We start from the raw sequence: 15316 nt of genomic DNA on the forward strand, positions 1-15316 counted from the left end.
TAGGTTGATTCTATGACTTTGCTATTGTGAATAGTGGTGCAATAAGCATATGAGTGCAGGTGTCTTTTTGATAAAACGATTTCTTTTCCTTTGGTTAGATACCCAGTAGGGGTTTGCTAGGTTGAATGAAAGTTCTATTTTTATTTCTTTGAGAAATTTCCATACTGTTTTCCATAGAAGTTGAACAAATTTACATTCCCATCAATAGTATATAAGCATTCCATTTTCTCTGCATCCTTGCCAACATCTGTTATTTTTTGACTTTTTAATAATAGCTATTTTGACTGGTGATATGGTAATTATTGTGGTTTTGATTTGCATTTCTCTGATTAGTGATGTTGAGTGTTTTTATGTTTGTTGGCTGCTTGTATGTCTTTCAAGAAGTGTCTGTTGATGTCCTTTGCTCGCTTTTAGTGGGTTTTTTCTTGTTGATTTAAGTTCTTTATAAATTCTAGATATTAGTCCTTTGTCAAATGCATAGTTTGCACATATTTTCTCTCATTCTGTAGATTGTTTACTCTGTTTATTGTGTCTTTCTTTCTTTCTTTTTTTTAAAGAAAGTCTCATTCTATTGCCCAGGCTGGAGTGCAGTGGCCAGTCTCTGCTCACTGCAGTCAATCTCTGCCTCCTTGGTTCACACAATTCTCCTGCCTTGGCCTCTTGATTAGCTAGGATTATAGGCATGCATGACCATGCCTGGCTGATTTTTGTATTTTTAGTAGAGATGGGGTTTAAACATGTTGGCCAGGCTGGCCTCGTACTCCAGACCTCAAATGATCAGTCCACCTTGTCCTCACAAAGTGCTGGAACTGCAGGTGTGAGCCACTGTGCCCAGCCTGTTTAGTGTTTCTTTTGCTGTGCAGAAGCTCTTTAAGTTTGTCAATTTTTGTTTGTGTTGCATTTGCTACTGAGATCTTAGTAGTAAATTATTTTTTCTAGGTCAGTGTCTAGAATAGTATTTCCTAGATTTTTTTCTAGGATTTTTGTAATTTGAGGTTTTACATTTAAGTCTTCAATCATCTTGAGTTAATTTTTGCATATGGTGAGAAGTAGGGGTCCAATTTTATTCTTTTGCATGTGGCTAGCCAGTTTATTCAGCACCATTTATTGAATAGGGTGTCCTTTCCCCATTATTTATTATTGTCAGCTTTGTTAAAGATTAGTTGGTTGTAGGTGTGCGGTATTATTTCTGGGTTCTCTGTTCCATTGGTCTATTTTTGTATTGGAACCATGCTGTTTGGTTACTGTAGTCTTTTTTCTTTTTTGAGACAGAGTCTTGCTCTGACACCCAGGCTGGAGTGCAGTGGCACAATCTTGGCTCACTGCACCCTCTGCCTCCCCAGGTTCAAACAGTTCTCGTGCCTCAGACGGCCAGGCAGCTGGGACTACAAGTGCGAGTCACCATGCCTGGCTAATTTTTATATTTTTAGTAGAGACAGGATTTCACCATGTTGGCCAGGCTGGTCTCTAACTCCTGGCCACAAGTAATCTGTCCGTCTCGGTCTCCCAAAGTGCTGGGTTTACAGGTGTGAGTCACTGCGCCTGGCCACTGTAGTCTTTCACTTATAGTTTGAAGTCAGTCAGTATGATGCCTCTAGCTTTGTTATTTTTGCTTAGGATTGCTTTAGCTGTTCAGGCTCTTTTTGGTTCCATATGAATTTTAGAATTGTTTTTTCTACTTCTGTGAAAAATGATGTTGGTAATTTGATAGGAATTGTGTTGAATCTGTATATTACTTTGGGCAGTATGGTCATTGTAACAATATTGATTTTTCTAATCCATGAACATGGAGTTTTCCATTTCTTTGCATCGTGAATGATTTCTCTCATCAGGGATTTGCAGTTCTTACGGAGTTCTTTCACCTCCTTAGTTAAATGTATTCTAGATATTTGTAGGGGGCGGGTGTGTGTGTGTCTATTGTAAATGGGATTGAGTTCCTGATTTGGTTCTCAGCTTGAATGTTATTGGTGTGTAGAAATGCCACTGAGTTTTGTATGTTGAGGTTGTATCTTGAAACTTTTTGTTTTTTGAGACAGAATCTTACTCTGTTACCCAGGCTGGAGTGCAGTGGTGTGGTCTTGGCCCACTGCACCCTCTGCCTCCTGGGTTCAAGCAGTTTTCATGTCTCAGCCTCCTGAGTATCTGGGATTACAGGCATGGCATGTGGCTAATTTTTCTTGTATTTTTAGTAGAGGTGATTTCACCGTGTTGGCCAGTCTGGTCTGTCACTCCTGACCTCAAGTGATCCACCTGCCTTGGCCTCCCAAAGTGTTGGGATTACAGGTGTGAGCCACCATACCTGGCCTGTATCTTGAAACTTTACTGAAGTCATTTTTCTGGTCTTAGGAGTCATTTGGAGGAATCACTAGGATATGCAACTGCCCCGTTGTTTTAGGTATACTTCTTCCGGTAGAATTCCCATGTCTATTTTCACAGCCTTAAAAACAAACTCATTACATGGAGGAAGGCAAATTAGTATTGTTATTTCTTTATTTAAAGTTTTACTGTGTCTTGGCTATATATAATTTTGATACATGTGTTCAGACATGATATCGAGACCCTGGGAATAACACCTATGTTTTAAATGATAGAGACTTTTTGGTACGTCTCACTTTAAAGAAAATAAGTTCTTATAATTTTTTTTAACTATTCTTTTACTTGAGAATATGTATGAGGAATGCCTACAAATAATTATACCTTGTATTTAAAACCACTTTGTACTCTTTTAGTACTTTACCCAGACATTTGCCTTTTATCCTTCTCAAAACCCTGTGAAGGTTAGGCTGTGCCGTTTCTTCCATATTTTGTGGCATATTTTCTCTATTTGAAATTTTTAACTTTTTTTCTGCACCAAACACACATACCATTGACACTCAGCTTTCTAATGTTACTATCCCTTCTCCAGTTTTTCTCCTTCTTAACCTCTATAGCTTTCTATACTATGGGTGACTCCTCTGTTAAGACTTTGCAATGATGTTCTAATTCTCCTGCCTCTTTGGCTATTCTTTCTCCTCCATTTCTTTATCCAGTTCATAAATTAAGGTCTTAGATGTACTTGGCTCTTTGTGCTATACGCTCATTTTCTTTGGGAATTTCATCTTCCCTTATTTTTTCAGTTTCTTCTCTACCTAGGTGACCTAGAATGTTGGAATTGAAAAAGATAATGTTTTGCATAAACCTTTAGTTATATCTTCACTTGTTCATTTTCTGATTTTATCTCACTGGAGCTGTTTTTCTTTAAAAAAAAAAAGACACTTACTGAATACCTACTATGAATGAGATGGCACTAAGCACTTCTGTGATTCCATTAAACATTTTGTCAGCGCTGTGACTGCTTCTGTCAGTGCTTCTGTTACTTTTTAAGTCACTTTCTTAGATACCTTTTTAGTATCTTTTCCATCTTTCTTCTTCCATTTCCCACCTCAGCTAATTCAGAATTTTTTTTAACAGGTTACTTACACTCCCTTATTCTTCTCACAGTCCATTTTATATATTAACCTTAATGTATAATAATTACTATATTAACCTTAAAAAAACCCCAAACAAATCGACACTGCAGATTTTTGATGTGGATCTGAGATTGGGAATGGGATTGTGGTGACAGCAAGAAGAAGGGCTACATTCAGAAATACCAGCATTGCTAAGGTTGTAAAAACACACTACATGCCACAAAGCCAGCAAATGGGCCTTAATAACCTGTTGATGAAATCAGCTTTTTTGTGCTCAGCCATGTTCTGGTCCCTATGCAGAACACTTTACCAGTATTATGCCATTTCATCCTCTTAAGGAATCCCAGATTGAGATTATAGTGGTGGTGGGAAGAAGGGCTAGTGGTGATATCTCACAGCTCCATGATTCACACTTTATATTCTAGTCAAACTGTACTGCCTGATTTCTTCAAACACATCATGTACATTCCTTGGTCCCAGATTTTGTTTATATGATTTTTTGAGGGGTTTTTGAAAAGGAATTCTTTATTCTCATGTAGTCAAATCCATCATAACTTCATCTTATGGTTGTATATATTGTTTAGGTAATCTTTTTTTTTTTAACTTATTTATTGTACTTTAAGTTCTGGGGTACTTGTGTGGATCGTGCAGGTTTGTTACATAGGTATACATGTGCCATGGTGGTGGTTTGCTGCATCCATCGCCCCATCATCTACATTAGGTATTTCTCCTAATGTGTCCCTCCCCAATCCCCTCACCCCCTACTATTCCTTCCCTAGTCCTCCACCCTCCAGGCCCCGGTGTGTGATGTTCCCCTCTCTGTGTCCGTATGTTCTCATTGTTCAACACTCACTTATGAGTGAGAACATGCATTGTTTTGTTTTCTATTCTTGTTTCAGTTTGCTAAGAATGATGGTGTCTAGTTTCACCCGTAGGACATGAACTCATCCTTTCTTATGGCTGTATAATATTTCATGATGTATATGTGCCACATTTTCTTTATCCAGTCTATCATTGATGGGCATTTGGGTTGGTTCCAAGTCTTTGCTATTGTGAACAGTGCTGTAATAAACATATGTATTCATGTGTCTTTAAAATAGAATGATTTATACTCCTTTGGGTATATACCCAGTAATGGGATTGCTGGGTCATATGGAATTTCTGTTTGTAGATCCTTGAGGAATCGCCACACTGTCTTCCACAATGTTTGAATTAATTTACATATATGATGTTTTTTAATCTGTGGATTAATTGGTCTTCTCTGCTAATTGCAGACCTACCAGTGTTCTTTCAAGACCCAACTCTGATCTTGCTGTGTTCTCCCAGAATCTTTTTTGTTGCCTTGTGCCTTAGGGACTGTGTTATTCTCTATTTTCTTGGGGGAGCTTACTGTCTGTATTGTTCACTGTGGGACCTGGGCATAGCCAGTTTATATGCCTTATGTTGCATGTATTCTGGGTACCCAGCTGTTAGCCCCCACAGTGTAAACAAGTGTTTTAGCATTGGAATTAGATGAGAAGAGCAAAAGTTTTGCTTTAAGCATACAACTCAGGTTGAAATTTTGGCACCTTCACTTACAGCTGTGTGACCTGAAATAGGCTTCTGTAACCACTCAGGTTTAATGTCATCTGTACTCCAAGCTGTGTGAGAGTGGAGACCTGTTCTGTATGCTTTCAGGTTGTATTCCTCACATCTGGAACAGTGATATGCAGTGATTGGCATGTGATAGGTACTCAGATATTTGTTGAATGAAAGAAGGAATGGGAAGAGTAACTACTTTCATAGGGTTGGTGTGAAAATTAAATGAAACAGTGAATGTAAACTGCGTAGAACAGGGCCTTCTCACTTAACAATAGTTTTCCTTTCTGATCTTGACCCCTTTATCATTTTATATTCAGGGTCTGCTTGAGTGTCTACTTTTGTTTAGTAAGTGCCTTTATCAGTCAGCATTCTATCAGAAACAGAAAGAATGAAGAGGTTAATTGCAGGGAATTGGCTTACACAGCTGTGAGGGCTGGTGGGGTGAATCTGATATCAGAGGGCAGGCCAGAACTCTCAAGCAGAAGCGGAAGCTCCAGTCCACAAGTGGGATTTTTTCTTCCTCAGAGGAACTCCAGTTCTGTTGTTAAGGCCTTTCATTTGGATGAGGCATACCCAGATAACCTAAAATACTCTTCTTAAAGCCAACTGATGGTAGATGCTGATTACATCTACAAAATACCTTCACAACAACACCTAGATTAGTGTTTGATTGAATAAGTGGAGACTATGGCCTAGCCAAATTGACACATAACACTGACCATCACACCATTCTTCGGAGAATTCCTTTATTATTTCACATGTATCATTGAGGGTGTTTTATAAAACTAGAAATATAATAAACTTAGAGTATAGTAGAGGGTTTTGTGGTGTATGGCAACTTTCACTCTTTGTTAAACAGCTGTTACTGAGCATATAGTACGTGCCAGGCACTGGCCTGCGTGAACTCAGAGAGCTCACCTGTTTTTGGGGAAGAGAAACAAATTGGTGGGCCCCACAATTCAGTGATTTAATGGCCATCATAGAGTTAAGTATAGGGAGCAGAGCTTTCATGTTTTAATAGCAGGCATTTCTCTTGCTGTGATAGAAATTGAGATCGAATTTTAAAAACCTAATTTTTCTTTTTATTCGCACTTGATCAAAACTGGCAGTTTAATGGCAAAAAATCCTTTGCAAGGATGTAGCAGTATTTATAACCACTAGGGGTCAGACTTTTCAAGAATAATTAATGCTTTCTAACTAATCTGTGCACAGTTTTGACTCTAGAATTGTTGGGTTTTATTAAGCTGTTCTCTTAAGGTAATTGTGTTCTGTGCTGTGTATTTATCTTAATTGAAATGAATAGGATTTTGGTAATTTCGTTGGCATTGTGTTGTGTTGCATAACTGAAGTAGCTCATCATTGGTGCTGGAGTACACAGTATGAGACTGCTGTTTGTTTCCCCTACGGTGTTGTTTTACACTACACATTTCAAATATTGAAAGAATATATGTCCCCTATACATCTACATGGATAAGGGTCTAGTTCAGTCCTTATCTTTCACAAGCAGGTTTCTTATTTTCTCTCAGATTATTTCCAAATGGTGTTTTTCAAAAGGTCCTCTTTCTATTAGAACTATTAGAAAGAATTGAATAATGGTTTTGGCCTAAAAGGGGGAGATATTATAAATGTGTCAAATAACAGTAAATGAATGCATCACAGGAGACTGTGGATAAGGGAAATCCAAAATGTTTCCCTTCTGTTAATTGGTATAAGAGCTAGAATGACTTAATATGGAAGTAATTAATAGATAATACATCATTTGTATTCCTTTGGGACCTGGTTTTGAATGATTATCATTTCCATGAAATTTGTTGATGTTTACATTAAGTAGTTTTTAGTAGTGAATTTTTTGCATTTTGAAAAAATTTTAGAAAAGTTATTTTGCTTCTTAAGTTTTCTAAAGTGTTTCAAATTTTGTTTATTTACTACAATATCTGTTCTGCAGATACTCATTTTTGTGGGATCCTAGAATTGGGTACATGATCCAGAATACTGTGATTAAGTCTCACTGACTAAGCTGGTGTTTTATGGTAAATGCTTTGTGAGGATGCCCTATCATATATAAAGTGATAGTCTTCTTAGGTGAAAAGTGATTCATATAGTTGTCTCTTCTGTATGCAGGGGATTGGTTTCAGAACCCACCCATCTTATATCAAATCCATGCATACTCAAGCCCTGGAGTTCGCCCTGCAGAACCCATGTATACAAAACGCCTTTTGTATACTTGGGTTTTGCATCCCATTAATACTGTATTTTCTATCTGAGTTGGTTGAAAAACGTAACTGGACCTGCCCAGTTCAAGGATTATCATTGATACTTTCTTTGAAAGCATTGCTATTCTTCACCTCTCCCCCTTGTCTCTCCCCCTTTTGTAACTTTATTTACAACCTAGGATAGAAAACTGATTAATTCTACTGTACTATTTTTCTATAGTCACAAATAGGCATGCTACTTCTCTCTCAGAACCATTCAGCACTGTCATCTTTGCTGATTAGGAATCAATTCTGGATGGTTCACATTGTCTATTAAAATACTCATCCAGTTACTTGTCACCTTCGTCCAAGGGGCACAGAGTAGATAGAGTAATACTTTTGAATTCCTAGAAAAAAAGGCACTCCTGAGCAGATTGTTTATATCCTGTCCTCAGTTGATACCCTTAGTATATTCACCTAAAAACTTTACTCCCAATTTTTATTTTGTTATCTTTTTCAATAAGTACTAAGATAGCTACTTAATAGATCCCAAATCTAGGTTACTATAACTAAATTATTATTATCTTAGGCATCTTCAAATTTGGTAGATTTGGTAGATAGATGAGTATTTATAATGCTTTACATATGATACTTTCATCTAAGTCATCTTTATATGCATATTTTTCTCAGCTTTATTGAACTATAATTAACATATAATTCATCCAATTAAAATATACAGTTCAGACCACGTACGGTGATTCATATATGTCATTCTAGCACTTTAGGAGGCTTTGGGAGGCTGAGGCAAGAAAATCACTTGAGGCCAGAAGTTCGAGACCAGCCTGGGCAAAGACCACCCCCTAACCCCTTATAAGACATTAAAAGAAAAACAAAAACTTTAGCCAGTCATGGTGATGTGAGTTTATTGTCCTAGCTGTTGGGGAGACTGAGGTGGGAGGATCACTTGAGCCCAGGAGTTTGAGGCTGCAGTCAGCTGTGATTGCATACCACTATATTCTAGTCTGGGCTACTGAGTGAGACCCTGTGTCTAAAAAATACAAAATAATTTTTTAAAAAACCTAAAGTATATAATTTAATGGCTTTTGGTATATTGCATTTTTTAAATTGTGGCAAAATATGTATAACATAACATAAACTTTGTCATTTTAATTATATTTAAGTGTATAATTCATTGGCATCAATTACATTAACAATGTTGTAATGTACTACTACTATTCCATCACTACTATTTCCAGAACTTTTTATCACCCCAAAGAGAAACACTAATCTTTAAGCAATAATTTTATTCCTCCCAACTCTCAGCCTCTGGCAACTTTTAATCTGCTATGAATTGTCTATTTTAGATATTTCATGTAAATGGAATTATATAATATTTTCCTTCTGTACTTGGCTTATTTCACTTACCATAATGTTTTCAAGGTTCATCCAACAAGGATATGTATCAGAAATGCTTTCCTTTTTAAGACTGAATAATATTCCATTGTATCGGTATACCACATTGTGTTTATCTGTTGATGGGCACTTGATATTTTCCCACCTTTTGGCTATTTTGAATAGTGCTGCTGTGAACATTAGGTGTACAGGTATCTTTTTGAATCTTTGCTTTCACTTCTCTTGTGTATGTATATACCCAGGAGTGGAATTGCTATGTAGTCTTATGGTAATTCTATGTTTAGGTTTTCGAGGAGCCTCCAAACTCTTTTCTGCAAGGACTATACCATTTTACATTCTCATCAGCACTTTCTCTACATCCTTGCTAACACTTGTGGTTTTCCATTTTTCTCATTCAAGCCATCCTAGCAGGTGTGAAGTAGTATGTCTACTTTTAAAACATGTAACCTCTGAGGTGACTGCAAACTAAGTATTTTACTTTGTAACACAAGTATAGTCTCCTTAAGCCATACTGCACTTACTTAGTACCTTAAAAAATTATTAATGAGGACAATTTTGGAACATTTAATTCCTAACAGGTAGACAAATAATTATTCAGTGGCTTCTACTGCAGATTACTAAGCTGTGTCTTTTAGGGGATATAACAATGAGTAGAATAAGTTCTTGCCCTTAGGCAAGTAAAAGCATGTGGGATATAATATAGCACGGACATAAACCCTATAAAAGAAGAAGTACAACATACATGCCCCTCAAAATCTCAAAATGTACAAAGGATTGGTGGTACTCTCATTAGGGAGAGCCATAGGTAGTTCAGGAACGAAAGAGCAGACAGAGCATTATTTGAGATAGTCCTTAAAGGGTAAGTGAGATTTCAACATGGTGAGACTAGAGTGGCAATTCAAGGGGTTACAGAAGGGATGTGTTGACCATCTGTGGCCAGGAGGTTCAAAGAGGGTTTCCAGAAATTTCAGACTGAAAAAAATTAGACTTAGAGGTCCAGACTTTTTTAAAAACTTAAAAAAAAATTTAAAAAATATATTTTAAAACCCTATTTGTTTTTATTTTCCCAGCTTTTATAAAAGTTGAAATAATTTTGGCATGACAGGGATCTTAAAAAAGCACAGTTTCTTGAAATGGTATTCTATGCGTTTTAATAAGACATATGTTTGGGTTATTTAAAGTGCCATTATTCTTTACTTCCCATACTATACAGTTTTTCTGTGTCATACACCACCACAGCATGTACTATCTCTGAAGCTGCATTAAGGAGTCAGGACTCCTTTTTGGAACTGCATCTGTATTTCAACTGTGACACTTCTCAGATACTTAAAATTTAATTTACTTTGTTAGTGTAACTCATGTATATACATCCTGATTTGATCTTCAGGAAAACTCTGAGGACCAGATAGGGTAACAAATAATTCTTGTTTTATGGGAAGCAGACCTGAAGTTTTGAGTGGTGGCCAGCCAGGTGGAAAGTAGTGGAATTAATCGATACCAAATTTAGTGCCTTTTCTGTGATTTTCCTAGAACTAAATATTATTTTAGGAGTCATGCAGTTCTCATAAGTAGAAAAGATAGTATTTAAGTTGTTCAATTTTTTTCAAGTGCTCTAGGCTATTCTGCATTTATTCAATTTTCCACTAGGTAATATACAATCAGGTTACCTACGCTGAGATTTCCTGCAGTGACAGTACATATAAAAAAAGGCTGTGCAACTTAGTGATAATTGTGCTCCATTTAAGCAAACCATGAACTGGTGCATTTTTTTTTTTTTAGATAAATTGGATTTTATCAAAATTAAAATCTTTTAAAAAATACTTTAAGTTCTGGGATTACATGTGCAGAACATGCAGGTTTGTTACATGGGTATCCATGTGCCATGTTGGTTTGCTGCATCCATCAACCCATCATCTACATTAGGTATTTCTCCTAATGCTATCACTGCCTTTGTCCCTCATCCCCAAGTTGTTTAATTTTTTAAGAAAATTTTAGTACTTAGTGTCAAAACCTTGTCCCTGATATCAGGAGTGTGAATTATCAATAGATCCCAATCTGAAACCCTAGAGGGAAGTAATATGCTTTTAAAGATGTTGATCCTTATGATTAGCCTATCATCTTTCATGGGGCCCTGAAATCAGCAGTTCAACCTTTTCACATGGATATAATGGAATTAGTACAGTATTTGAGCATTGTGCACTGTATCTATATGTGGTCTTTTCCCTCTAGGTGGCTCTCTGGGTCTATATAGATACAAACTATTGAGAAATGTGTGCTATTCCTACCTTTATTTTGCTTCTATGTTCTGTGGGACTGTGAATTACATTTTAGTAAACTGTGAAGCCCATGAACACATAATATCAGCCACTCAATACAAGTTTGAAAAAGGAAATAATAAAGCAAATAAGAATTCACATTTATTTATTACATGCTTACAAACGTGGGGGATGAGGGAAGAGACAGATAAGTGATTTTGTAATTGCATTGCTCTGATTGGGTCTAGTAAGTGAAGAAGGTTGATAAGATTTCTGTAATACACTTCATTTTCTAGGATCCAATCATTTGTATTCACTGAGATAAGTGTCTAGAACACAGGAGTAGTAATTTATCTGTATCTTTAATTTTCCATAGAAAACTTGATTTTCAAAGGGAATAAAAATAATTACTTTTATACTTGCAATAATGCTAAGGTACTAGAGGAAAGGAATATTTGGGTTTACCAGTATACGTTCTTGTCAGTGCTCTTTTTCTTCCTGACCATTTGACACTTTGATCTGTAGTAATATGGCGTTTGCTTTTACCACTATATCAGAAGCACTTGGGCTGTTATTTTTATCTTGTACCCTGATAGTTTTTCATGCGTAAAGATTTCTTGATAGCTTTTCTGATAGCTTTTCATGTGTTAACATGCTTCTCTTGGCATCAGTCAGAAGTATCTGGTTCTTTCTTTCCCAGTCATTCCTCCTTCTTGTGGATGCCTCTTAAATAGTGTCTTTTTATTTCAGTTTTTATTTTAGATTCAGGGGATACAAGTGCAGGTTTGTTACAAGGGTATATTATGTGATGCTGAGGTCTGGGGTATAGTTGAGCCTGTCATCCAGGTAGTGAGCATAGTACCCAATAGGTGGTTTTTCAGTCCTTCTCCCCCTCCTATCCCCTATCTTGTGAGTCCCCAGTGTCTATTGTTGTAGTCTTTATGTCCATGTGTACCCAGTGTTTAACTCCCACTTATAAGTGAGAACATATGATATTTGGTTTTCTGTTTCTGCATTAATTAGGTTATGTACTTGATTTTATTATCTTTCTACTCTGGGTTCTCCATGGACAATTTCATAAATGCCAAGTTTCAGCTACCATTTATATGTTGTTTTAGTCCCTTTGGGCTGCTATAACAAAAATACCATAGATTGGGTGGCTTAAAATGGAAGGTTGTCGGAGAGCTCTCTGGAGTCTCTCTCTCTTTTTAAAAAAAGAAAAAAAAAACGTTTTTAGAGACGAGGTCCCGGTATATTGCCCAGGTTGGAGTACAAGGCTATTTACAGAGGCAGTCACAGTTTACTGCAGCCTCAGACTCCTGCCCTCAAGTGACTAGGACCATAGGTGTGTGCCACACACTGGGCCTTGGGGTCTCTTATAAGGGCATTTATTCTGTTAATGAAGGCTTCACCTTCATGGCAAAATCACCCCTGCAAAGGCCCTCCTGCTAATACCATCGTATTGTGGTTGGGATTTTAACATAATTTTGGGGGGAACACAAACATTTGGTCCATAACATATGCCATTGGTTTTGAAGTCCATGTCTTTAGCCCATTCCTGTCCTGAGCTTTAAACCAAATCTTCACCTGCCTGCTGTGGCAGGCCTAGAGTAGGTTGTCAGTTGACTTGGAATGAATGGACAGATTTTTAGAACTTACCATCTCCCTTCTCCCCAAACCAGCTTATCCTCTCTTCTCTGTCTTCTTGAAACTACTCCCAAAATACAAGTTTGCTTTGAGAGTCTTTGACTCACTCTCCTTTTTCTCACTCCACCGTTGCCAGTTCCTATCCAGGTTTGGAAAAAAGGACTAACTAGGGTGCATTGGCCCCTTCCCTAAGCCTGCTTTGATTGCATTTCAGTCAAGCTTCTGATTTAGATCCAGTCACAGTGCAGTATAATTACCAGTTCACTTATCTTTCTCTTCCCCACTCTGCAAAGTTTGTGGGCATATAATTAAGAAATGCTTGTTATTTTCTTCTTCAAATTTGTGTTAAAGTAAGTGGCTGATGTTATGTATTGATGGACTCATAGTTTAATTATGCAGATTAAGACATACACTGATAGAAAATTTTTGAACCCTATTCCTGAAAATAAATCCAATAATTGAGTGATGAATCAGTATGGAAAAACAATTCCCAGAAGTGTTTCTTTGTGCATTCTTTAGGACTTGACCATACACAAAATGTTAAATTGTATGTGCATAGCTGCAGTATGTTGAAGGACGTAAGTGGTGCTTGGTAGATTAAATGATAAAATGATTTCATTTGATTATAACAGGGCCTGTGGTGTATATGTAGTCAAAATAGAAATAGATAAGGTATTGTTCTGTCTGAATAGTCTGGGATAATAAATTAATGTATTAAATTGTTTCTTGTTATTATGTTTAAACCATTCCATTGTAATGCTGTAATAATTTCACGTGACTAATTGGGTGTCGAGGAAAATACAACTGTTTGCAGTAAGCTAAGAAGTTCTTTATTTTTGGTTTGAATTACATAATTATCTCTTATGCTTGGAGAAGAAAAGAAAAACCTGTATTAAAAAATGTTTAAATGCAATATTGTGTGCCAGTGTGGTAGCCAATGTTCTTGATCTTAGGAATCATGACTGTAATCTAGTCCTTTTATGTTTGATCGATGTTGAGATTAAGAGCTGCTGGATATGAATGTGTAGGTTGCTACTTACCTTCTTCCACTTTTTTGTGCCTCTGTAGGTACATGGACTATATCGCACAACAGGTGCTAGCTTTGAGAAGGCCCAACAAGAGTTTGCAACAGGTGTGATGTCCAACAAAACTGTCCAGACCGCAGCTGCGAATGCAGCTTCAACTGCAGCAACTAGTGCAGCTCAGAATGCTTTCAAGGGTAACCAGATTTAAGAATCTTCAAACAATACACTGTTACCTTTTGACTGTACTTTTTTCTCCAGTTACTATATTCTACAAATATTTTTATGTTCAAAACACACAGTACAGACAGCATGGATATTTCCTGTTCACTTGTGCATGGGCTAAAACCAGGAAAACTTCCTTGTCTTATTACTTTACCTAATAGTTTCTTAATATTTCAGTGCCCCTTGCAGAAAAAAATATGACCTGCTAAATAAATATTCTCCATATTTTTTGGGGGATGACATTCAGTGAATTATTTCAGTGGTGACCCACTGAAATTAATAATGGTACTTATGATTAAAATGCATTTAATACTAACTGCAGTAGTTCTTTCAAGAATCTTTAGAGATAAGGATTGCACATTGGAAAAGTAAAGCTATGTTTTATTCCTTTTTCCTATTTATATTGAAAGAAATAGGCCAGCAGACTTAGGGATTTTAAATTGGCTTGCTTTTTAGCTGTTTCAGTCACCAGTGAAGAGCCTATTTGCATTTTGTAGTAGATAATGTAAAATTTATCATCTTTTTCTTTTCTTTTCTTTTGGAGTAGTTGATATTTTGATAACAATCTCTGATTTGCATGGGTACCACATTTCTGATATTAAAAGAATTAGTATTTTGGCTTCTGTACTGCTATGGTTGTAGGATTCAGGGGTTAATGGAACCACAGATGTGATTCTCTGTAAGACTTTCTTTTAAATAAAAAGTTTGGGGGTGCAATATAAGAATTTAATATGATATGCAGTGCATTATCCAAAAGAGAAGGTAGTTAATGCAATAGAATGTAGCGGTAATAATTCCTTTTTTTAAACAAAAATATTCAGTATTCATATAGTAACATTTTGCTATATGAAAAACTTTGGTATATTCTGTGGTTACAACTAAGATTGTGTCTGGCAGTTCTTTTTTGGGGATATGTGTGTGTGTGTGATTTTTAACAGAGGTATTGAAGGCTAGCCTAACCCTTGTCTAAAAAGAATGTACAGTATTTAAGGGATTTTTCTTTTAGATTTTCATCTCCAGTCTCATTAAAAACAAAAAGACCCTGGCATTTTTTAATATGCTTGAATCCCTAAATGCACCTGTTTGAGACAAACTGAATACATCTGAAATTTCCAGCGATAGAAAAAAAAAATTTAACTTGCACCAAGCAAGAAAATTATAAATACAGTTAAATGCATTAAGATAATCATGTTAAAATTGTTGCTGTGCAGCACAGAACTTCATTCTTACAGTATTCTTGGGTTAAACTTTGAATCAATTTTAATACTGATTAAATGACTCAAAGACATTTGTAAGTCATGCTACTGTGCTTTGAAAGCCTTTAGCTAATTTAAGATTGCAGAATGATAGGTAGTGATTATTCAATTAGATTTTAAGTAAGGATTGTGATATTAGAGGCTGGAAATTCATATTTTAAAAAAAATCAGATAGGCATAAATAGTTAAGTCACTTTCATTCTCCCCAAATCTGGAGTTACAGAAGAAGTTTTATGCTAGAGGTGGGATGCCAAGTTCTCACTATCCATGAAGCAG

General features: G+C 36.3%; 1 protein-coding gene across 1 annotated transcript in view; it reads left to right on the plus strand.

The window, feature by feature from the left end:
- The window catches only part of SCAMP1 (secretory carrier membrane protein 1), a 104936-nt gene extending 90107 nt beyond the window's left edge, over positions 1-14829 (plus strand). Inside the window, exon 10 of the mRNA XM_064376069.1 lies at positions 13606-14829. Within this exon, the coding sequence (XP_064232139.1) occupies positions 13606-13770 (165 nt within the window). The 3' untranslated portion in view covers positions 13771-14829. The remainder of the gene's footprint in view (positions 1-13605) is intronic.
- Positions 14830-15316: the final 487 nt, after the last annotated feature.

This window comes from Aotus nancymaae, unplaced genomic scaffold (assembly GCF_030222135.1).
Source record: "Aotus nancymaae isolate 86718 unplaced genomic scaffold, 86718_ANA_hifiasm-v0.15.2.pri h1tg000014l, whole genome shotgun sequence".
NCBI classification, from domain to species: Eukaryota; Metazoa; Chordata; class Mammalia; order Primates; family Aotidae; genus Aotus; species Aotus nancymaae.